The 25,660-nt window shown below is 37.6% G+C and overlaps 1 protein-coding gene across 1 annotated transcript in view; it reads right to left on the reverse strand.

Moving 5' to 3' along the window:
* Window positions 1–25,660, reverse strand: part of PKHD1 (PKHD1 ciliary IPT domain containing fibrocystin/polyductin) — a 467,099-nt gene that overhangs the window by 118,877 nt on the left and 322,562 nt on the right. The window contains exons 55-59 of the mRNA XM_008958657.5: window positions 19,970–20,124; window positions 18,390–18,542; window positions 12,976–13,854; window positions 11,913–12,081; window positions 9,579–9,736 (exon numbers count right to left, since the gene is read on the reverse strand). Of these exons, the coding sequence (XP_008956905.4) occupies window positions 9,579–9,736; window positions 11,913–12,081; window positions 12,976–13,854; window positions 18,390–18,542; window positions 19,970–20,124 (1,514 nt within the window). The remainder of the gene's footprint in view (window positions 1–9,578; window positions 9,737–11,912; window positions 12,082–12,975; window positions 13,855–18,389; window positions 18,543–19,969; window positions 20,125–25,660) is intronic.

The raw sequence follows: 25,660 nt of genomic DNA on the forward strand, positions 1-25,660 counted from the left end.
TATAAGTAATCGACACACGATTTAAAGTGTACAGGAGAATGTATGTAGATTAGATGCAAACACTACACCTTTTTAATATAAGACTTGAGCATCTGTGGATTTTGGTATCTGTAGGGGTCCTAGAAGCAATGCCACATGGATGTTTAGGAATAGCTGTACATATATTATGTATGAAGAAGAGGAACTAAATGAGTTTTTTTGTGGTTGTTATAGCATCGCCCTTCAAAAATGTTAAAGTAGTCGACAGTTACTTGTTAAACTCTAAAAATCTATTTGCTACCAAGTAAAGTAAAAATATGTGAATGATCCAGTTAAATATATCTCTGTATAGAGTCCTACCAGATGATTCAGACCACACAATGATAATTATCCAGAAGTGGTTATGAACTCTGGCTTTGGAGTCAGACAAATATAGATTTAAATCTTGGTTCTGCACATTCTAACTGTGGGACTGTGAAAAATTAGTTAACTTCTCCAAACCTCTATTTTCCCAAATGTGAAGGGGTATAACGATCCCTTCATGTTAAGGTTGTTGTAAGGATAAATGAGAGTATTTATAAACTATTTAGCATAATGCCTGGCAAATGGAATGCACTAGATAATGGCAATTATTATTATTGCTAGTTTGTTTGGATAATTGCTAGAATAATTGTACAATCTCAGTTTTGTTTGTTCTGTGTGGACAGAGCTTTGTATGCGATGAAAGCTGATAGATCTAAAACAGTTAACACTGAAGAATATAAAGAAAGAAGGAGAAAACTTGGATAGAGGGTACTGGGTAGTATAGCATAGTCTTAAAAACACAGTTCGGGGCTGGGCGTGGTAACTCATGCCCATAATTGCAGCACTTTGGGAGGCCAAGGTAAGAGGATCGCTTGAGACCAGGAGTTCAAGACCAGCCTGGACAAATATAGTGAGACCTCATCTCTACTAAAAATTTTTTTTTAAAAAACTAGCCAGATGTGGTGACATGTGCCTGTAGTCACAGCTACTTGGAAGGCTGAGGTGGGAGGATCACTTGAGCCCAGGAGTTGGAGGCTGTAGTGAGCTATGATTGTATCACTGCACTCTGGCCTGGGCGACAGAGTGAGACCTTGTTTCTAAAAATAAAAAATTAAAATAAAAACACAGTTCAATCTGAACCTTGTTAATTAGCTTTATGACTTAGACAATTTACCTAATGTCTACATCAGTTCCCACACCTATAAAATGGAGGCAACAGGACTATCTCTTAGAGTAGAACCCATTGATGGCATTAAATGAGGTAACTCATTGAAAGGTCACAGCACAGAGCCAGAAATATGGTGGACACTCAGCAAGTGTTAGATGCTGTTATTGTTAATGGAAGATTTGAGGAGCAAGACAATCACAATAATAACATGTCTAGATTGAGGAAAGGAAAAGGAAATTGTCCCCATAGATCACATGCCTGTTCATATCATCTTTTATAGATCACACATGAAAATCATTCCAACTCACAGCATGGACTACTTCAAAATGTAATCAAATATTGTTATGCCATTCACTGCCTGGAGACCAGGCAAGTCATGAGGGAGTGACAAAATAAGGTGAAGGAAAGGTACTCTTTGGGTCTGAACGATGTACCACTAGAAGCCGTATCCCCCCCCTGCTTGGGATTAAAATCCCTTGCAGCCGCGAATCCCAAAGAGTCTAATATTTTCTGAGACTCCACTGTGCCTTTATATTTTAATACCATGACATCTGGAATCCTAAAAGTCTAATGTTTAACCATAAATATCTGCTGAAATTAAAGAGCTATATACCAAGCTTCAATCTTTGGGGCCTGTAATTGCTTGGGAAAAGAGAATGGTATTTTCCCCTCTAGCTAGAAGAAAAAGACCTCTGCAAGCACAGATATTGGCAGACAAATTTTCTAACAACCGTTTCCTCTCTCCATTCTGTCCTCTCATTTTCTCCCTCCCTCTCCAATCTCCCATTTTATAATACCATCTTGCTGTCATTCTCAGGACAAATGGGAAAAAAGAGAAGCCTAGAAACCTTAAAGAAAAGACACATTTCAAGGTCTAGCAACAAAAAGTTGAGAAACTGCAAGCCACTCTCTGTTAAGTAGCTGAGCAGACGTCACCACAATACCTGAGCTTTCCCCATTATTCAGTTGGAAACCACTTCATCACTCAACGGGCTGACAGTCAAATGCCAGCTTTATTTTCTTTTTTTTATCAACCTAATCTTTTATTTTTGATTTGAGGCCAGTCACTTTTAAGGTCTCCACAGTGGTTTATAACTTTCTTTCTTGAGAAGTGTCCAAGAAGTAACACAATTTGAAAAATGTTCCCTACTGTCTCATGGTAAAGAATGGGAAACTCACCTGCCCTGAAGGTAGTATGTGGCCAGAAATCTTGGTCAGACCACAGTACTTTGCTGGAAATAATGCCAAGGAAAGTGTGGGAAAAGCTTATCGTGAGTTTATATTTTTAATATAACTATTCAATGTGGCATTTAAAACATACACTTAGTATCAAACCCATTTTTATCCACTGATATATTATGAAAGTGACATTTTGAGGTCAGTCACCTCACTTCTAGGAAAAATGATCCATTTAAAAAGAGGTTTAATATGTTGTTTTTATTCAAATACTTAATTAAGATTGTAAATATTCCTGAATCTTTTTAGCTAATGTTCTTTTCTCTTGTGGAAATATATTCAGTGTGTTCATAAGCAAGTATGTTTATATCTGTTGGTATTTGGCACAGAGAGCTAATTCTTGATTATTCATGAAAATTTGAAACTATCCACTTACTAAATTAAAAATATTGTCTTCTTAATATCTTGTTTATTTACTTCAAAAGGAACATATAACTCTATAGTGATGATTCTCAAGCCTAACACAGCAGAATCACTTATTGTTTGTGTGTGTGTGTGTGTGTGTGTGTGTGTGTGTGTGTGTGTGTGTGTGTAACTCAAAGGTCTGGACTTTACACACATCTATTGATTCAAAATCTCCCTACATGCCAATGAATGTTTAATGTCCTAGATGATCCTAATGATAAGCCAGTTTTAGTAGCTAGTGTCCTGACCACATCATGAAAAAATATTGGCAGGAGAATGAGGGGGGTTTGTTTTGTTTTTAAATTTTCAGTCTATTGAAGAGTAATAATTAAAAAAAATACAAATAATCAGACAAATTAGATATACAAACTATAAGCCCCACGTTTACTTATTAGACTCAACAGACATAAAATTACTCTGCCAAATTGCTGTGTTTCTAAGTGGTAAATTTCTGTGAATACCTCACTGTAGACAGGTAGCCGATAGTTTGTGGGCCAGCACGCGTGGAGCAGCTACCTCCAAGCCCCACCTGCTCCCCTTCCACCTGCACAGCTTCCTGGCTGCACTGCCCGCCTCCAGACAGCTAGCGCACTCCAACACAGCTAGCACAATCTTTTCAGGGAGTGAGGAAAATCCTACTGCCACCTTTCTTAAAATCTCCCAAAATATATAGAAATAGAAAATAAAACTGTGGTTAACAGAGACAGGGGTTTGGGAGTGAGAGGAAATGAGGGGATGTTGGTCAAAGGACACAGAGTTGCAGATATGTAAGGATACGTAAGGCAAATAAGTCCAGAGGTGTAATTCACAACGTGAGGACCCTAGGTTAACAATACTGTGTTGTAGTCACGATTTTTGCTAATACTATGAATTATAGGTGCTCTTGTCACAAAAAGTAGGGGTGGTTAACCATGTGAGATGATGGATATGTTCATTTGCTTCACTATAGTAGTCATTTTACTATGTGTAAGAGTATCAAAACATCATGCTGTACATCTGAAATGTACACTAAATAAATAAATTGAAATAAAATCCAAACCTTTTACTCTGGCCAAGAAAGAGGCTGGCTCCTGTCTATCTGCAACTGCTTCTTCTCTCAAAAACTGCACACAGTGGTCTCCTTTCCACCCACCTCTCACACATGCTGAGGCCCTTTTGGATCTCAGAGTCCCTGTCCTGGCTGCTCCCTCTGCCTGGAAGTCTCCTCCCTCTGCTCAGGGCAGGCACTCCTCACTCCCCATTCAGGTCTCATTTGAAATGCAACTATTTCAAATAGCAATTCGCCTGCACACAAGACACACACACACACAGACAACTCAAACTACCTTTCTAGCCCAAAACACTATTGTATTTTTTCCATCCTTCTCATCTCTCCCGGAATGTGTGTGTGTGTGTGTGTGTGTGTGTGTGTGTGTATGTACTTTATATATTTTTTTTATTTTATATATGTATTTTATATATTTTATATGTATTTTATATATATTATATATATATTTTACATATATATAAAATACATACATACACACATATATATAAAATATACTCATGTTATACACATACACATACACATACATATGTGTGCATGTGTATGTACATGTATTATATATATAATATATATAATTGTTTTAGAGACAGGTCTCACTCTGTCAACCAGGCTGGAGTGCAGTGGCGTCATCTTGGCTCACTGTAACCCCCGCCTCCCGGGTTCAAGCGATTTTCATCCCTCAGCCTCCTGAGTAGCTGGGATCACAGGCATGTGCCATCATACCTGGCTAATTTTTCTATTTTTAGTAGAGACGGATTTTCATCACATTGGCCATGCTGGTCTCCAACTCCCAACCTTGGGTGATCTGCCTGCCTCAGCCTCCCAAAGTGCTGGGATTATAGGCATGAGCCACCGATCCCAGAATATTTTTTATTTGGAATTTTGTTTATGTACCTCTGGAATTTTTATTTGTTTATGTACCTAACCCTACTGGAACATAAGTTTGATGGCAGCAGAAATGTTGTTTTGCTCATTGCTATAGTTTCCATGCTTAGAGATGCTCTGGTAGACAGAAAGTAGGCAAAATATACTTGCCAAATGAATGAAAATGCCAATTTCAGCATGTAGCATAAAAAAGGTGCTCATGCAATGCTAGTTTTCATTTTACCTCCCTTCCACTTTTTTTTTGTCATGGCTGAGAAATTGTTAAATTCTGTTGAAACTGAAGCTCTGATTTCTTTCTGCTGCCTCCTGACACTGCTGGTGCCCCATATGTGTGAACCGGGGTGTGAGGTGATGCCATCCATTTGTAGTCTGGGACAGACGGAAACTGAGTTTGGAGCCAGAATGGAAAGCTCTGGTATCTGCCTAATTCTACCTGAATGGGACATTAATTTCAATGCTTTGTTCTTCTAAATGATTTTGAATGTTCAGATCATCAGATGCCTCCATAATCAAAAGAAATCCTTTCAAGAATAAAATGTAAATGGTTCTCAGAAGATCACCTGCTTGGCATGAGCTGTCTTGCTCTCTACTGTTATACATTTTTCCAAGTTGGCTGCACATGCAAACTTACAGATAAGTATAAAACAAAATTAGCAGCTCTCTTCTCCCCTGGCTACACACCCTGCATTACACAGATAGCAAAACCCACTGGCAGAGTGTTCCTCAGAGCTGATCCACATGGATGGTTTTTGCTCCTAATATGACAATATGCTGGGACCTGTGGATATCTGTCTGGGTGAGTAGTTTTTGTATGAACTTATATGTGCAAATAAAATCTGTTATTTTCCAAATTAAAAATAAACCTCAAAGGCAATGGACTCCAAATGACTTGGAGAGATATGTTTAAAAAAATATGGAAAGGATATAAGGGTCTGTTAAACTCAATGACATTTGGAATAAATATAAAATTCCAGTGGTCTCCATCTTCACCTTAGCTGCATTGCTTTCTCTGATTTACTGAAGATGATCATAGATTCTTACCTTGAAGTGAAAAAATACAAAATAGTCATTAATTATCCTAAGATTAAATCTGTGCTTTTTTCATCCAACAGACTGTGGACAGTAACTGCAAAATAGCTAAGAGAAAATGGTTTAATAATGAAAAGAAATTTGCATTAAGGAAGAAGGGATTTACTCATACTTTGGAAGTCAAAGAAAAATACTGCAATCCTGTCAGCACCCAGAAGGCACCATTTACTATGTGCTGTCTCTTTCATTGCAAGAGGACACAGATTGTATTTTTAGTGCAGTAAACAGCAGATTCCAGTGTGGGAATCCTTGCAGTTGGTACCTATAGCAACCTTATTTAAAATGTTATAAAGCTCTAAAACATCAGGAGTTTAGGCAATCAGTCATATATACCTCCATACAGACATTCAGCCACTCACACACATACATGCTTGTCCACACACTGATAGTAAATTGTGTGTAATATGATATTACTCATGGAGTTTTACCATTGAATCATGTTTGACAGCCATGGTAAAGAGCTGAGAAAAAGCAAATATTCTACCATTGCAACCAGCAGCAAGAACATATTTGTGCCTAAATAGCGTATTACACCATCTGGTAAGCAACCACCTAAAATGAACACTCTTATGATTAAACATGGAGAATTTGACTGACATTTTAGAGTTTCTATTTGTAAGGGATGCTTTTGATGCCACACCCACGTATTTTTGGCACTCACCTTCATACACCAAAGGCTGCTACCACAAAACCTATGACTTCCTTCTGAAAAAGCTTTTTTTTCTTTTGATAATTTTGGTATCAATGTTTTTCTCTCTCTTTTTTTTTTCCTTCTGAGAGTTTTTGGTGGCCTCAAGGAAGAGCACAGTTAGCCTGTGTTCAGAGAAAGCCAAAGGGCTGGAGAGTTAATGTCCCCAAAGCATCCCCCAAAGTCCTGACGGAAAAGAAAGGTAAGCTCCAAGACAGGGGAGCCAGGATTTGAAATATTAACACATGAGCTTCCCTGTGGCTTGGCTGGGATAATTTGGGGTGCTGTTCCCATGGTCTCCCGCAGTTCCCTATCAGACTTGAGCACCAGCTTCCACAGTGGTGACCAGTTTGATAACACTTCCTTTATTGGCCTTATTTCTTTTCCTAGGATACTTCCTCATTTTCCTACTGGTGTTTTATGGGATCGCCCCCCATTAAACTACTTGGATTCTAAGCCTTGTATCAGGGTCTGCTTCTGGGACAACCCAAACTAAGACACTGTCTTCAGTCTTTATTCCCTTCTGTTAGGATAAAATATAATTTTCATCAAATACTCTGGAACATACATCCCTTATGGATTCCAAAGAAACGGGATCCTCACCAAAAGCTCAAGTCCAGAAAAGTCCCACAGTTAGGCATGTGCTTATTTTAACATATCAGAATGTTTTCCCCATAGCATAAACACCTGTAATGGTGGAATAATTCTTAAAACCAATAGAAAACTTACTATAGAACACCATTTGAGTAGATCTAGGGGTAAATAGGAGGGTAGCCCCTTATCTTTTTTTCTTTTGCTACTTTCTTTTTAGTACCCACATATTTTCTCAGTATAAATGTGTCCCTGAATTTCATTCTTCTGTGCAAAAAATGTATTTGCTGGTTCTATTCAACAAATGCAACCAACATATTAAAATGAACATTTAATCAGCATTTCCATGGCACTTGGCACTGACTTTAAAACCAATACTGTAGTCCTTATAGCTTTTCACTCTATTCCAGAGATAAGCCTTCAACATATGGAAAAACATAAAATAAATGTTAAAAAGTATAAATATTCAAGCATGAAATTTTATGGTAATTAAAAGAATCATATGTAGAAACAGCTCCAAATGTCAAATGCTGTACTGTAGCAGTAGTTCAGGTGAAAGAAAGGTGAAAACAAGTAAAAAGATACCTAGAACTGTCTGCATTTTAGGCTTTCATATTACAGATAAATTCTTAAACCAATGACCTGAAGGCCTCAGTTCATTCTGCATGCTCTTGGATGATGTGTAACAGCAAACTCTTCTGGCTGGTTACTTACAATCCATTCATTTGATCAGTCAACCAAAATTTATTGAGTAACCCCCAAATACACATCAGTGAACAACAACAACAAAAAATCCTGCCCTCATGAAGTTTGTGTTCTAAAAAGGATAAACAGTACATTAACATAAGCAATTACATTTATAATATAATGTTAAGTACCACGACTCTAACAAACAATAAAGCAAGCATAGTAGAGCCACAGAAAAATGATCTCATGATTATTTTAGACAGGGTGGTCAAGGATGGCTTCTCCGAGGGTACCTTATTTGAACAGCGGGAACTAGCTCCCAAAGAAGTGAGAATAAAATATTCCAGGAAGAGGAAAAAGCCAGCACAAAGGCCCTGATGTAGGGATACACATACCATGTTAAACGAAAAATAAGAGACCAGGATAAGTAAGTAAAAGGCGTGTCACAAGAGAGGAGGTGAGAGAGTGGGCAGGAACCAGGGGCTACAAGACTTACAGGCTTGTAGCTGGGACTTCATTCTGAATGGGTGGAAAGCTGAAAATATCCCTCTGGCCATTGTGAAGAATAGACTAGAGACTACAAAAGTAGAAGAAAGAAGACCAGCAAGGAGGCTATTCCCTCATCTAGTGAGAGACAATGGTGGCTAGTAGTAAAGGGAATGGTGAGGGTGGTAGTAGTAGAGGAAATGAGAAGTTTGAGAATTTGGGTTAGGAAAAAGAAAAATAAAAGATGACTCCCAGGTTTTTTACTTAAATAGCCTAATGAATGGTGGCACCAATTACTGAGGTAGGGACAGCTAGGCAAGAAGCAGGTTGTAGATTGGGGAAGAGATCAAGAATCTTTTTGAGGCATATTGAGTCTGAGATGTCTACTATCTTTCCAAGTAAAGTCAGTTGGCTATACTAGACCAAATTTCAGGGTCGAGTCTAGGCTGAGGATATAAATTGGAAGTCATCAGCATTTGATGGTATTTCAGTCTCGGTCCTGGGGAGCAAAATTAGAGAAAGAAGGAAAAAGGTCTCAGGACATAGTCCTGTGACAGTCACACATTCAAAAATTAAAAAGGACAAGGGAGACCAGAAAAGAAATCTAAAAAGAATCAACTAATGAGATAGGGAGAAAACAGAAAAACTTCTTTATGTTTGACCGAAACAGGTTCCAGCTGAACACAAATGAGAATTCAGAGTCAGCTTGTTAGAGGAAATAAAAAGACAATGATCTCTCCAGGGGTCCAGCCATAAAAATTGATATAAAAGGGAGCTTTGTTTGCATAAGCAAGAAGAGGAAGAAGTTTGGAGCACAGCCTTGTTTGGGGGAGAGTTGGAGAATGGAGAAAAGGGAGACAAAACACATGACATCTACCCTACCATTGAGAGAGTGCTTTAAGTCCTGACAGAAAAGAAAGGTAAGCTTAAAGAAAAAGGAGCTGGTTCCATGGCAGACCAGTATGAAACACTGAGCATGATGGCTGCTTCAGGCCCAAGTGCCCAAGCTGGGCGAGAACTGTCCTCCCAGCTGTGCACTAAGTTGGGCATTGAGAATCTGCACTTTTGACATGGACACAGGCAATCTCATAGAGGGCACAGCAGTAAAGTTGTGAGATCACATAATGACTCAGCATTCCTGTAATACAGGTGTACCGGCAGCAAATTAGCACAGACTCCAACTCTAGAATTTAGGTCTTCACCAGTACATTTCATTCTCAGTGAGCACAGCAAAACCAGCTCCTTCACAAGCACCCTTGCCTCTACCACAGGCATTGCATTCAGATATAGCTTACCTGCGTTGAAGAAGGATGCAGTCCATTCTGCCTCTGTTTTAGGAAATACAGAAACTGGTGGAGGCAGACCCAGGGCTCTCCCATCCAGATCCTTGAAGAGATATTTTCTTGGACTTGCACAGTCTAATTCAGGACAGACTACTTTTCCTAAATCTTTCCTGTGAAGACAGTCAAAAAGCAACTCTTTCATTTCATGATAAGCAGCAAGAAGAAAATATACATTGGTAGTGCTAATGTTGTATAAAATAAATTCAACAGATTTTTATTATTGATAACATGTTACATAGATATAAAATAAAACTCTTTATGAAATAATTTATTTCCCAATTATATGGTCAAGAAGAAAGACATTCTTACTAACCAAATATTTTGGATATCTTAATATGTAATCTTTATATAGATTGCTGATTTTTTAAGAAGCAAGATACAATAAAGTGTTCCTCTTATAACAACTGAACATAATATAATTATTTTTAGGAATTTCAGGGGTTTGCAGTGTTTTAGAATTATTATAAATATCAATTATATTTATGCTATATACAAAGAAAAATAGATATTCTCATTCAACAAATATCTATTGAAAACCTACAAATGACAGGCTGGGTAACATGATGGTAATAAAGACAAACATGGCACCTGCACTTTCAGAATTTAGAGTCAAGTGGGCTATATAAACAATTAATAGATAATTATAATGTTGACTTACAGAGAACTTATTTTATTTCCCCTAATCTAATGCTTTGAAATACCATTAGTAATAATATTAAATATTTATTGTATACCAACAATGTATTGAGTATTAACAGCACAAAGATTCAGTTGTTAATATCACATAGGACTATGATTTGAATGATGGTCCTTTCAAATTTCATGTTGAAACTTAATCCTTAATGAAACAGTATTAAGAAGTGTGGGCTTTGGGAAGTGATAAAGCTATGAGGACTCAACTCTCATGAATAAGATAGTACCCTTATAAAAGGGCTTGAGGATGAAGAGAGTACTCTCTTGCCCTTCCATTTCTTCTCCTATGTGAGAACACAGCGTTTCTCCCCTCTGGAGGATGCACAAACAAGGCACCATCTTGGAAGGAGGGAGAAACCTTCACCAGACGCCTCTTATGCCAGTGTTCGATCTTGGACTCCCCAGCCTCCAGAACTATAAGAAATAAATTTATGTCCAGGTGCAGTGGTTCAGCCTGTAATCCCAAAACTTTGGGAGGCTGAGGCGGGAGGATCACTTGAGCCCAGGAGGTCAAGGCTGCAGTTAGCCATGATTGTGCCATTGCACTTCAACCTGGGTGACACAGTGAGACCCCATCTCCAAAAATAAAATAAATAAATTTCTGTTCTTCATAAATTATCCAGTCTGTGGTACTTTGTTATAGCAGTACAAACAGACTAAGACATGTAACTTTACAGCTATATCAGCCCGGGATAAGACATGAACATAAGGAAAATTGGATAGTAAATTTTAAAAAGTGACAAAACAACACAAATTGCCTACCTACTCATGTTTAGGTACCTAATCATGATTCAGGGATAGGCATCGAAAAGAGACTCGTGTTAAGCCAAACACATGAATGTTCTAATTAGGGTGGTTTCTTTAGTTTTTTGGTTTTTTTTTTCTTCAAATAAAGGAGTTTGCCCCAGTGTTGTGGGAAAGAAAAAGTAATTCATTTTTCCTGTTTCTAACTTTCTACTCTCTTTCATGGCATAAAAAAATCCTATCTAATTTTCACATATTTGAATGAAACTCTTAGATCATATGTCAGAAAACAGTATTTACACCTGGTCTGAAATACCAATATCTGCTAGACCTCATCGTTCAGTTCAGAGATTCCTGTCAGCAGACACAATCTCCTTCTATCTACTAGTTCCTGCACAAAAGGCTCCCAAGGCCTCCTTCTGAGGACCACTGACACTTAACTCCAATGAAGAATGAAGAATTAGAGTCAATTTATTACCAGCAAGTTTGAAAACATCCCAAAGAAGTCTCTCTAATTAAGACAAAACAATAAAACAATATCAATAAAACTTGCACTTCATTACTTTTGCCTCTTTCATTAGCTAAAGAAAATCACATGGCTGAGTCCAGATTCAAGGGGGAGGGAAATAGCCCCTGCCTCTTTAGTGAGAGATATTTTAAAAATCATATATCACAAGGCGTGAATATAGGAGGGGTAAAGAATTGGTCATTAAGTTAATGTACCTTACCATTCTAAGATTCATTTCTATTTCTTTGATGATTTTATTCCTTTCAAAAAACATGTTTAGGGTTTGAAGAATTGCCAAGTACTTCATAAATATGGCTTATTATAAATACTAAAAATTATACCTGGGTTGTAATGAAGGAAAGTAGAACTTGTTTTTATCTTTTATCTTTAGCATCCTGGTCCTCTCTGCTGTTATTGGGTGCATAATTCCACTGTTCTCTGCATTTGGTAGAATGCAGACATCCAGGTCATCGCTATAGCAACTCTTCACAAAACTAGAAAAGGTAACATCTGAAATTTTAAAAATATGTATCATAACATTATATCATATAAACCACCAGCCATAAATATCGAATATACAACTAAATATTGTTATAATAATGTATACCCTAAGTTAGTTAAAGCTATCCAGGATAGCCTTAGGAGTTTACATACATCTTGATATAAAATATCAGTAGTTCTTCAATACATGGACATTGCATGCAACAGAGAAGAGTATTTCAATACATTAAAGCTTTAAGAGCAATAAGGCTTTTCATTTGAGGCTTAATCAAAATCCATTCGTTTTACAGAAAGACAAACCCACTGCCAGATAAACTAAGTAACAGGGGAGAGACTACAATGGTACAAGAGATCTAATAGAAGATGAACTGCACCAGTCATGTCACAACTTTGATTTTAACCCTCGCTTCTCAACCATCTACTAAGCAACTTCAGATGAGACACAACTTCTACATTTCAATTTCCTCACTTGTATAATAGGAAAAATAACACCTAACCAAGAGAGTTCTTATGTAACCAAGTTAAATAATTGCTGTGTTAGCCCGGAGTGGTGGCTTATGCCTGTAATCCCAACACTTTGGGAGGCTGAGATGGGAGGACTGCTTGAGGCCAGGAGTTTGAGACCAGCCTGGTCAAGATAGCAAGATCCCATCTCATTATATTCAAATTTTTAAAATTTTTATTAAAAAATAATAATTGTTGTAGAAAGCTCTTCAATATGTATAAAGCAGTGACTTTTGTAAGAAATTATAAACTACCATTGTGGCTATCAATACTCAGCAGGTTGGACAGCAAGCACTAGACCACAATGTACCTTTTTGTTGATAAAATTTCAGAATGCTATTAAAAATTTTATGCATGGATTATGAAATGGCACTGCCTAGTTAAAATAAAACATCCTACCTTGAAGTTTCATGATTCCTGAAATTGAATGATCATTCCTCACTTTGTGCCATGGCTCCTGAGGCCACTGATTTGGTTCTGAGGTGAATACAGGCCACAGAATACCAATTCGACCTCCCCTTGGATTGGAAGGAGCTCTATCTGTTGATGTCAAGTTGGCTGAGTGCGGCTTCACTTTGTCCTGAATGCAGTCAAAAGAAGAGCTGGTGGCCACAATGACTGAATTCCTAAGCACAATCTGCACTTTTTTGATGGAATTTTGTGGAGCAGAAAATACATACACTACTGCCAAAAGACCAATAGTATTGTCTACCAGAGTAATGTTCTCTATCTCCACGCTGTTCTCTACATGCAACATGGCACCATAGTCAAAGTTCTTGAAAGCCAAGAAGCCAGAGATTCTGGTACAGTTGTCAAGTCCACTTTCCTTATAGAGATGAAGGCCATGAAGACTTGAATGCGCCACATTGTCAGACCAAAGCAGTTCACAAGAGGAGCACTTGTGGCCTCGGATGTGAAAGCCAAGTCTCTCTGATCCTGCCACAACGTTGCCATGGAGGTTGATGTCCTTTACCTGGTTCACTTTGATTCCTGCCACCCAAATGGTGGACCACGCTGGCTGTGTCATCAGAACCACAAGGTTATTAGTGACAGTATAGGCCTGACCCTCTAAATCTATGCCATGGCCAGCTGTGCCAAACACAATATTGTCATTTAAAAGTACTCCATGATTGGCAGCTGCATGAATGCCCCCGCCACAGCTCTGGTGCAGAGTAGATGATATGATCCAGGATCCTGCTGACACATTACTGAATTCAACAGATGAGTACAATGGTGACCCAAAGTTCTGAATTTCCACATTAAGAAGTTGAAGGACACCTATAAACAAATGCATGTCATCAGGTACTTTCCTCTTCCCCACAAAAGGCTGAAGAATGGCCCATTTTAGGGCATTAAGATATGAACATTTTTAATGAAAATGTAAGTTTATTCTCAACACCAACATTATATTTCACACCATAGATTCTCAACTAAAAATGTAGGAATCATTACAAGTATCACATTAATGCCTGAATTGCATGTGCAGTCTGAAGAGTCTGGTGACAGGACAGGAAAAGATAAGAGGAGAAATAGGAAAGAGGCAAACTTTGGGGATGGGCTTGGCCAAGTTTAACGATTCTGTGTATTTGTCGGGGGCCGGGTCAAAGAACTGGGTAAGAATAGATTCTGGGTTTCTGGCCCTTCACCTCAAAGTCAAGTCTTCCTCTCAGTGTCTCAGTGACACCACGTGAAAGGCCACAGCCATTCCCATGAAGACACTGTACAAGTGAATATTAAGCATTTCTGAAGAAGAGTATGAGTGCGAAATTTCCTTCTGCTCGGTTGATGTCCAGAAGCCTGACATTCAATACATGCTTCTGATTAAAACATGGTAGGAGCAATAACATGCTTTTAAAATCACTTTAAAGATTCTGTAAAATCTTTTCTATATTTTTATCCTGACTACACTTTATTCACTGTTTCATTTTTATAAGATTTTCTATATCTTTTATGTGAGGAGAAAATAGTGAATTATTTACTCTCATTTGTAGTTTTATTTGTACTGTTTTAAATAGATATTTTTAAAACATACTATAAAATACACCCAGTAGGTTGATTTAAAAATACAATGATTCAGCATACATACTTTTGGTAAAATTAATAATAACATGATTATAGATGAATTAATATGCAATAATAATGAGGTGAATTAAAAACTTTAACTCTCATATAACACTCATTATTTGCAGACACCGTTCTAATTCTCATTCATTTATTTATTCATACTCCTAATTTTCAAAAAAATCCTATGAGGTAGGTACAATTATTATCCCCATTTTACAGATAAGGAAATTGAGGCAGAGAAGAGTGAACCAACAAACTAGGACTTAAACTTAGGCATATGGATGAGAAGCCGCACTATTAACCCCATGCAGGCATCCTGGAAAGACAGAAAGACTTGGTGGTACAAAAGTAGCATCTCTGCATTATGATTCAGATAACTGCCCTATAGCTATGAGCCAATAATTAGTTGTGTGTCCTTTGCTAGGTAGGTCACAACTTTGGCTCCTTTTATTTCATTTTTAAGGTACTGACTAAAGTAAACTATAAAGTTATTTATCTCATTAAAAATAAAGGAAGCAATACATTTGAAGTTTCTGTTTCACTCTTTTAATAATAGTATTAATAGTATTTAAGTTTCAAAGGCAGTACAGCATAAACCCCTCATTTCTCCACTACCTTTTCAGAAATGAGAAGCTAGAACCCTTGCAAATCAGCTGCCATGAAGAAGCAAGTCCTTTTGAGAAAGACAGGCTAAGTAAAGGAACCTATACGTCTACTTGGGGCCAGGCAACAGGATTCCGAAGTATCTAAATTTCTCAGTGGGTGCTATTGAGGAGGCATTCGTAGATGGTGTGGACATATTCACAGAACAATAAAACATCCAAAAGCTATTTCTTGGGCAATATCCCTCACCAATAGCACATAGCTGAAAGAGCTGGCAAACCTGCTTCGTAGAACTTTGGCACAAAGAACACCAAATGCAAGCATAAGTCCATACATAAATAGCTTACTTTTAGCATTTAATGTGATTTTAGAATCTCTGTCAAGGCAACATGTCAGTATTGTTGTTATTTCCTAGGTTTCTTATAAATGATATTACAAGGGAGATAAATAAAGAGATGTGTAGGGCACGGCATGAGGGAAGGGCATGCAGCTCCCATACCCTCCCCGGGTGCGCCACCTTAGTCTAGGAAGCTCCACATGTTCAGCTATCCAGAAGCTCTCAGGATTATTTTAATTATCAGGTTTTTTAATGTCTTATACTTCCATGGATTTGATTCATAGTTTTAAACTGTACAAGGTCTTTTTACTTCTGTGCACACTAACCAATGACTGAAAATTAATCAATTAGTAAAGACTTAAAATGTCTTGAGCATTAAATAAAGAATTAAGCAATTTTTTTTGAGATGGAGTTTCACTCTGTTACCCAGACTGGAATGCAGTGGCATGATCTCAGCTCACTGCAACCTCCATCTCCAGGGTGCAAGTGATCCTACCACCTCAGCCTCCCAAGTAGCTGGGACTACAGGTGCATGCCACCATGCTTGGCTAATTTTTATATTTTTAGTAGAGACAGGGTTTCACCATATTGGCCAAGCTGGTATTGAACTCCTGACCTCAAGTGATCTGCCCACTTCAGCCTCCCAAAGTGCTAGGATTATAGGCATGAGCCACCGTGCCCAGCCTGAATGAAGCAATTATTTTATTCACAACTATTTTCCTATTTTTCCTTTTGAAAATCACTACTGAAAAATATTTCAGCAAGTTAAGTACAACTTGCTGGGTATTATTCAGGAAGAGAAGAATGATGGAGCCCTGTAATATAAAAGTAGGACTCAAAAGTCTTGGCCTGCTTTTCTGGTCTATAACAAATCAGTACCCATATCTGCCATCCCTGACCTACACCTGCAGATCCCTTCTTATTCAGGCCCTGGACTATGTTATAGAAAAATGTAAGCATTCTTAATGCAGGGTATAAACCTGAATTGAATTCTGGAACAGAAAAAAACTGATAAAATTTGAAGAAAGTCTTGAGTTTAGTTCATGGTCATGTACCAATGTTAATGTCTTTGTTTTGACAAATATGCTAGTATTATATCAGCTATTAATGGAAGAAAATTGAGTGAAAGGTATATAGGATCTCTCTATACTACCTTTGCAGCTTTTCTATAAATCCAAAATTATTACAAAATTAAGAGTTTAATTAACAAGAACCAGGCTCGAATCTACCACTTACTACTTGAATGACTTTCCTTACTCTTCATTTCTATTTTTCATTCATATTTATTAAGTACCTAATGTACAGCAGTTACCACACTAGGAAAACAGATGAAAGACCTATTTCTCACCTCAAGGAGTTTATAAGCTAATGAAGGAGCTACATAAATAAACAGGCAATTGTACTATAGACTCTATTTCCTGTAATAGGAATATAAATTTCTCTTATGAGGATTTTAGGATTAAATAAGATAAAATTTTCACTGTATGAAAACCAGCACAGTTTCTGGTCCACAAGAAGCACAAAATAGAGTTTCTGTTTCCCTTCCCCAGGGGATGATTTAAGGATCAGCATTGTTAGAAGTTTAGGATCAGGTCAGTCTTGCTGTTGGTTCTGCTCTGGCTTGGTGCTCAGCTGTAAGAACTGGCCTTCTGTCCTGTTCCTATGACCATGCTCCAGCTTGCCCTGTGGCTTCAGTTAACTGGGGCCTTATCTTGCTCTCTCCTTCCTGATTCCCCATCTTCCTCAACCTTAGAATGCGGTTCTTAAAAGAATGGTTCAATTCTTGAAAGATTTGAACCAGCCTTTGTCTCCATCATCTAGAGCAGGGTTCTCAACCTCAACACTATTGACATTTGGAGCCAGATACTCCTTTCCTATGGGTGGCCGTCCTGTGCATGCTAGATGTTTGGCACTACCCATACATGCCAGAAGCTCCCTCAAGTTGTGACAAATAAAAATGTCTCTAGATATTGCCAAATATCACCTGGGGTAGTGGGCAGAAATCACCACTGATAAGGGCTTATGGAGACAGAGCTTGTTCTATTAACTAGAAATCTTAAATGTTTGATTTAAGGTCCAAACACTGCCCTTTACAAAACTGGTAAAATAGTTGTGCCAACAGAGAGTGTCCCATACTGAATATATTTGGGAAGTGTTTAGATCCTTTATTCTCGGCCTTCCCCAGGCCGTTATATATTCATGTACACCACGATTTTATAAGTTGGAGCTATGGTGACAACCAAACTATTTGATCAGGAAAGAACTTTGGAATAATGTATAAGGAACACAAGTTTAAGAAATGAGGTCCTAATCAAATAATTTTGCAGCATTCCAAAAGGGCTAAAACTTGAAAGAAACAAGAAAGATTGAACTGATCCTTAAAGCAGTCTAGAATATGGAAATCATTTTTATTTAAATTTACGCTATTAATTTATAGCATGAACTGATGCCTGCCATCAGATATAGCATGCTACTGGGAAAGAGTAATAGAAATTCAGGAAAGAGATAAAATTGAAGTGGTCATTAAATCATCTATAATTTCAAAGCAGAGGAAATTTCACATCTGCTGAAGATGTTTTCTTTGAGGTAAAATGTGCATATGTGCTGAGTGCTAGTATATTATTTTAACATCACACTGATAATTAAGCACAGATTAGGACTGAAAATTCATAGCTTCTCCAAGCACAAAGGAACTATCTCATTTGAACATTTTGTTTTATAAATGAAAATTCTCACAGTTGGGATTTCTGGGTGTCCCAGATGAATAGGCTCCAACTGGTAATGGCCAATTACTTAAAATTTCATTTACCTGAAAATTCTTCTCGGCTGGACTTCCTGAAGGACCCCACAAACAGTCTCCCCCTACATGATACATCAGGCTGAATTTGTATATTTCGGGTCAACAGTCCAACCTCAGCAGCCAAACGAATGTGTCGGCCATCCTCCGTGACATGTACACTTCCTGGGGCAATAGGAGTTGGGGGAAAAAAAAACTTTAAAAACCTGTTTCAAAAATCACTAGCTGGGGACCCAGCAAACCTGAGAAATGAAAACATCCTTTCCCCTCAGAAGTTCTACCAACATTAAGGTCTGCTTTTCCTCGGGCATTCTCCACAAAGGTCAGCTGAGAAATAAAATAACCCATTCACTTGTCTCTCTTTGGGATCAGAGTCAGAGTGTTTGAGCAAGAATTCATTTCTTCTTAATAACTGTGGGTACTGGGACAGGTCACTGGTTCAGGGAAGTCAGGGCAGACCTGTCCAATTAGTGGGGTCCCCAACCTGCCTTAAATAGGTCAGCGTGAGACTTCAGTGTTGGGCTGTACATTGTCCATGGACCTCTTTCATGAGAGTGAGGAGTCCCAGATCAACTGAGGCAGTGACAGAGCAAAAGCAGCTGTGTGTAAAAGGAAAGCGAGAAGCAGCACCAGGCAGCAGCAGCGCCCTCTCATGGTGGATCTTCCACTCATCACGGCCTGAACAGCTTCCACAGCAGTGGGAACTAAGCATCTTGCTAGTTTGTTTTACTGTCTACCATTTGCATTTCACCTTGCATTTTACTGAAATCATTGCTGAAGATTTCTTTTTTCCTTGCCACTTATTAAAAAAGAAATGCTCCTGGGAACATTGATTTAGACAGAGCTTTAGACATTCCTGGTGAAACCGTGGATTTGCCTCTCACGTATCAGAGACAAAAAGACATTCTCCATCCCCTTTATTTCCACAGTTTATTACTGATTAGCTATATCTCCTGGATTAGATTTATTTATTAGACTGAATCAGGAAGGTTATTGTGATTTATTATTTATATGTAGTACATTCTAACTGTGTATTATGTATAAAAATATTTGGTACCTTTTTTATTTAAAAAAAAGGTCTGGGCTTCTTTCATTTTTTGTAGTAATAGTAATAGTAGTAGTTAATACATAAAATGTACTTCATGTCAGGAAGGACACATTTCTAAGTATGGAAAATGAAATCATTATTTACAGTAACTACAATATTCTAAGGGATTATAATTCAATGTGTCAGGAAATAAACTGGAAACTCAGTGCCCATGAGTTTTATTCTGGCTTAGCCAGAAAACTGCCCAGTGACCTTGAACAAGACTCTCAACCCTTCTGCTCTTAGACTTGCCATTATAAATAAAAAGCAAAATGTGTGTGCATGTGTATGTGTGTATGTGTATAACATCCAAGTATTCTTTAAAAATAAAGCAACAAAATTAATGAAGGAATAGAGATAAGGCCACGTAGCATGAGTCTAGGGCAACAGGAAGGCATTGTTCTTCCCCTCTGAATGGCAATCAGATCCAAGGTCCCCAGCTAGGTTACCAAACATGGTCTTCCTAGCTCATTCACTTACCTTAACCAACAAACCAAAGCCTTACCAATGTGCCGGTGTTTGAGCCGTTCATAGATCCTCACATGGTGGCCCTTGACTTCTTTCACAGTGAGGACCTCTGCTTCATGAGGCTCATAAGAAGAGGAGCTAAGGACTATTTTGTCATGGGGGCGCCAATCCACTGCATCTTCTACTATAATTCTGTAACAGCATAAAAATGGCATTGGATATACTAACAGTGCAGCACAAATCATCTATTAACTCCAGAGCAAGAAAAGGAAATCCACTGTGACCAACATATCCCACCAGAGAAACTGAAATAGAAATAAGACATGGCAGTGGAAAAAGGCTTTTGCAAACAGTTTAATTTAGCTAATGGAGTCAGTTTTCTGGCTTGAAAATGTATATGTTACAGAGACAGTGAAGATATTCCATGACCCCTGAAATACAACAAAGGAATAAAAAACAATAAAAGTTCCAGAGGTTAGTACACATGTCTACATCAGCAACCTTCTTTCTGGATTAGGGAACAGATTCAATAATAACAGCATTTCAGAAAAGAACTTTCCTCTAATTTTCTAGAGAAATATAATGCCATTTTTCGACAACTTTGGACGTTTTGGACAACTTTTCATCATGTGTTACAAATCCTACCTTCATGATGAAACAGATACAAGTGTGAATCGTAGAGGTGTCACTTACTAGCTGTGTGACCTTGAGAAGTCACTTCACTCCTCGGCTTCATATCCTCATCTGAAAAGGCTATATTTGTACTTTCTGTCTTCTCTTTCATCACATTATGAAACAATGAGGGTTGTGTTCATTTTTGGTATTTTTCAAGACACACATTTAATACAGTTTCTGTTCAGTCTTTCACTGCCGCCTAGCATTCCCTCTGAATATGACTGTTTTATTTTCTTCATAGTCATTACCAACTTCAACACCATAAATTTAATTGCCTGCTTCATTAGCTAATGCCCAAAGTTTAGCAAGCTTTGATAAAGAGTCTCCTCTATAGTGAATGTTCATTCAGACAACAGTGTCCATGTGCAGGGCATTCAATCATGCAACCTTTATTGACCGAGCAAATCTTATGCACCAGACAATATAGTAGATGCTAGAGACATATGATAAATAAAACATATGTCATTTGTATTAAAATACATAACTTAAATTCTGCCTAGCACATATCTTTAAAGAGTCTACTGTATGGGTGTGTATTACACAGTATTCTGTGTAATACTATGGGAGTACCTATTAATAATACAGATGTTTAATATATAGTATTAAGCCCCCAAAAGGAAACATAAATTAAACCTAATCATTTGCAAGCCAATGGCATGAGTCTAATAAATGAAATATTATAATTAATTCACATCTACGTACCTAAGGTTGGAGAAAGAGTCATAGAGAAGACAAAAAAACTACTATCAATTGATGCAACTTTAATGAAGGAATTTAGAGTCTTAGCTCTGTTCCTGATTTGCTATGACTTCCTAGAAAACTCCCAGTTACAGAATATTTAAGCACCACAAGCTTTGAAAGGCAAGGAAACTAAGTTCCAAATAGATTTAAATAACAAAATGTAAGACTAGATAAATACATGGAGCCAGTGATTGAATTAGGACAAAGGAAGACTACCGATGAAGTCCAGCATTTTTTCCACTAAATAATCTCATTTTGCCTGTCTTATTTTTAGTTCTTCAGGTGCTAAATGGTATTAGAAAAAGAGTGTTCCCACATTTCATAATCTATGAAATTATAAGAAGTCTATGATCCATACAATGGAATACTGTATAGCCATTTTTAAAGTATTTTGTTGAAGAGCACTGAATTACCAGAAATTTTGTTCATGATGTATTGATTTCAAAAAGCAGGACATAAAATAATATGCTCCATTTTTTAATAAAAATGATACATGCACAGAAAATAGGAAAGATGCATGTTAAAATGTTAGCCTACCTATGGATGGTGGGATTATTAGTGATTTTCACTGAAATCTCAATTTTCTAACTTATCAGGTAGTATATTGTAGTTAGGGAAAAAAAAGTCAATCTGCTGTATAATTGAAATTAATCCTTTACTTCATAGTTAGTATTTCTCAGTAGTCCCCAAGCTTTTTGGCACCAGGGACCAGTTTTGTGAAGACAATTTTTCCACAGGGGAGATGGATTCGGGATGAAACTGTTCTACCTCAGATCATCAAGCATTAGATTCTCATAAGGAGCATGCAACCTAGATCCCTCACATACACAGTTCACAACAGAGTTTGCATTTTTATGAGAATCTAATGACCCCTGATAAGACAGGAGGTGGAGCCCAGGCAGTAATGCTCCCTTGCCCACCACTCACTTCCTGCTGTTCGTCCTGGTTCCCGATAGGCTAAGGATCTGTACTGGTCTGTGGCCCTGGGGGTTGGGGACTCCTGACCTAGACAATCTTTTTATTATTATTTATATTGTTGAATAAAGCTCTTCAAATAATAGGTCACTATAATATTCTCAAAAGTTTCATGTGAAAGTGAGATTAAAACTCATCCACATGAGATTTTTTAGGGCAGTATTCTGTGTAATACTATGGGAGTACATATATACGATCACACATTTGTAAAAATCCATAGAACTGTTTAACATTGAGTGAACACTAATGCAAATTTAAAACTCATAAAGCCTCATTTTCTAACTTCCTTATATAAGCCATCTGCTCCAGCCAGATGAATCAGTTCACTCTCCCCTACTTTGCTCTTCAGGTCTCTCATTCTTGAAAATGGACACAAGTCACTATGGTCACTATGCCTTCAAGAAGTCTTCAATGGGAGTCTCTTTCCACTGAATGCCCAAAGCCTCCCCACTTTCTGTACCACCATCAATTTGACATAACAAATGCTGTTTATTGCCTTGTGACTGATTTTGTATTCTTGTCTTCTGTGACCATTCAACTTTTTTATTGTTCATTGATATTTAATAAAAATAAGACTATATAAGGCCAGGTACAGTGCCTCTTGCCTTATAATCCCAGTACTTTGGGAGGTCGAGACAGGAAGATCACTTGAACCCAGGAGTTTGAGACCAGTCTGGGCAACTAGAGTGATCCCATCTCTACAAAAGTGAAAAGAAAAAAAAATGTAGCCTAGCATGATGTCACGCACCTGTGGTCCCAGCTACTTGGGAGGCTGAGGTGGGAGGATGGCTTAGGCCCCTGAGGTTGAAATTGGAGTGAGCTATGATCATGCCACTGTACTCCAGCAGCCTGGGCAACAGAATGAGACCCTGCCAAAAGAGAGAGAGAGAGAGAGAGAGAGAGAGAGAGAGAGAGAGAGAAAACAAAGCAAACAGGAAAAAATCACTATCTAAACCCCATAGCACCTAACAATGTTCTAGGAATTATTAAAATTATTAGTTCAAACTTTATATTAAAAACATAAATAAACTTAATCTGACCTTTTCTGTTCTGGCTTCCCAAACCTTATGAGTTCATTAAAATGTATCTTTCCTCTATACTCCTGAAGTCTTTCGGGTTCTATACATCATGAGAACTATACACAGATGTCAAAGGAGCATTGCCCCTTCCACTTCTATGTCCATATAGCACAGTGGTAACTTCAGAGGAAACTGGGGTCTCAGTATCAATAGCCTAGTTGGTTCTGCTCGTCAAATGTCAGTTTTCCTTAAATTCCAACATCTGCTATTCCTAGTTCCAGTCTTCAAACATTATGGTTACCCTTCAATCATACAAAGAAATCTTAGCTTAACGACTGGCTCAAAATCCCAGCTATATTCCCTGTATTCTATGCCTCTGATTAGTATGACTCCCAGATCTTCAGGGAAGAGGTGAGACTTGCTTGTTGTTATGAGCAAAACATACCTCAAATAATAAATAAACAAAAAATTTAAAGACTTTTTTTCAACATAATTGTACCTAAATGGAAACCATACGAGAAGAGAGAGAAAATTATGAATAATCACTGTGGAAGTCTTTTTAAAGATAACTCTAAGAAAATATAAAGAAAATATCAGTACAGTTTCTTTATTTTGGCATAACTTTTGACCTAGTTCAGAGAAAAATAATATTTACTAGACAAAAATATAATACTTATTATTTACAGAGAATTTAAAAATGCTTCAAAATTTGATTTAAAAATTTTTACAAAAATGTGTAAGACATTCACGTGTAAACACCTACAACTTAAATGAATTTGTTAACTTAATACTTGTAAGATCTTAATGATAATAACGGCATTTGACCACAGGCTCAGAGTGTACAGATCACAAAACATGCCCCGTCTCACCTGCACCTCCAGGAATAGGGATGGCCACAGATTTCTGAACTCTACTAACATTTAGTCTTTTTCATTTTGTAACTTCAGTTTAAAATTTTTCTATCAGTGCCATTAAAATGTAATGAGGATTCTCAGACTGTATTATTCTACGCTTGATAGTGAAGAAATCGAATTCTATAATGATGCTGGTAAAGATGGTGAGTGACAACAATTATAGCTATAGTCAATACCAATTATTTGTCTACCTGACTTCCTCTCTGCTTCATTCCAGGAAATCCCTCACACCTCATCTGAGAACTGCTCCCATCCACTATACTGAAATCTGTGATAGCTGCAGGTTAAAGTCCCACAAACCCTTCACCAAAGGCTGGGCATAGGATCCAAACTGCATTCATTCACCAAAATCTTTCCACTGGAATTTTGAATGAAACTGAGAGGAATTAGTAGTAACCTCCTCACTGGTGGTAAAGCTAGGAAAAGCCAAACAGATCTGAGTTCACTTGCACTATACAGAATGAAGAAAACTATTCTCCAGTAGAAAAAAAAGAGGTTGAAATAAAGAAGTAAAAAAGTAGAGGAGGAGAGGAAGGGCTTGATACAGTCTTTAAAATGGCTTAAGAAGGGTTACTTTTGTTTGAGTTCATTGTAGATTCTGGATATTAGCTCTTTGTCAGATAAGTAGGTTGCAAAAATGTTCTCCCATTTTGATAGGTTGCCTGTTCACTCTGATGGTAGTTTCTTTTGCTGTACAGAAGCTCTTTAGTCTAATTAGATCCCATTTGTCAATTTTGTCTTTTGTTGTCATTGCTTTTGGTGTTTTAGACATGAAGTCCTTGCCCATGCCTATGTCCTGAATGGTATTGCCTAGGTTTTCTTCTAGGGTTTTTATGGTTTTAGGTCTAACATTTAAGTCTTTAATCCATCTTGAATTGATTTTTGTATAAGGTGTAAGGAAGGGATCCAGTTTCAGCTTTCTACATATGACTAGCCAGTTTTCCCAGCACCATTTATGAAATAGGGAATTGTTTCCCCATTGCTTGTTTTTCTCAGGTTTGTCAAAGATCAGATAGTTGTAGATATGCGGCTTTATTTCTGAGGGCTCTGTTCTCTTCCATTGATCTATACCTCTGTTTTGGTACCAGTACCATGCTGTTTTGGTTACTGTAGCCTTGTAATATAGTTTGAAGTCGGGTAGTGTGATGCCTCCAGCTTTGTTCTTTTGGCTTAGGATTGACTTGAAATTTACAAGAAAAAAACAAACAACCCCATAAAAAAGTGGGCAAAGGACATGAACAGACACTTCTCAAAAGAAGACATTTATGCAGCCAAAAAACACATGAAAAAATGCTCATCATCACTGGCCATCAGAGAAATGCAAATCAAAACCACAATGAGATACCATCTCACACCAGTTAGAATGGCAATCATTCAAAAGTCAGGAAACAACAGGTGCTGGAG

This window comes from Pan paniscus, chromosome 5 (assembly GCF_029289425.2).
Source record: "Pan paniscus chromosome 5, NHGRI_mPanPan1-v2.0_pri, whole genome shotgun sequence".
Lineage (NCBI taxonomy): Eukaryota > Metazoa > Chordata > Mammalia > Primates > Hominidae > Pan > Pan paniscus.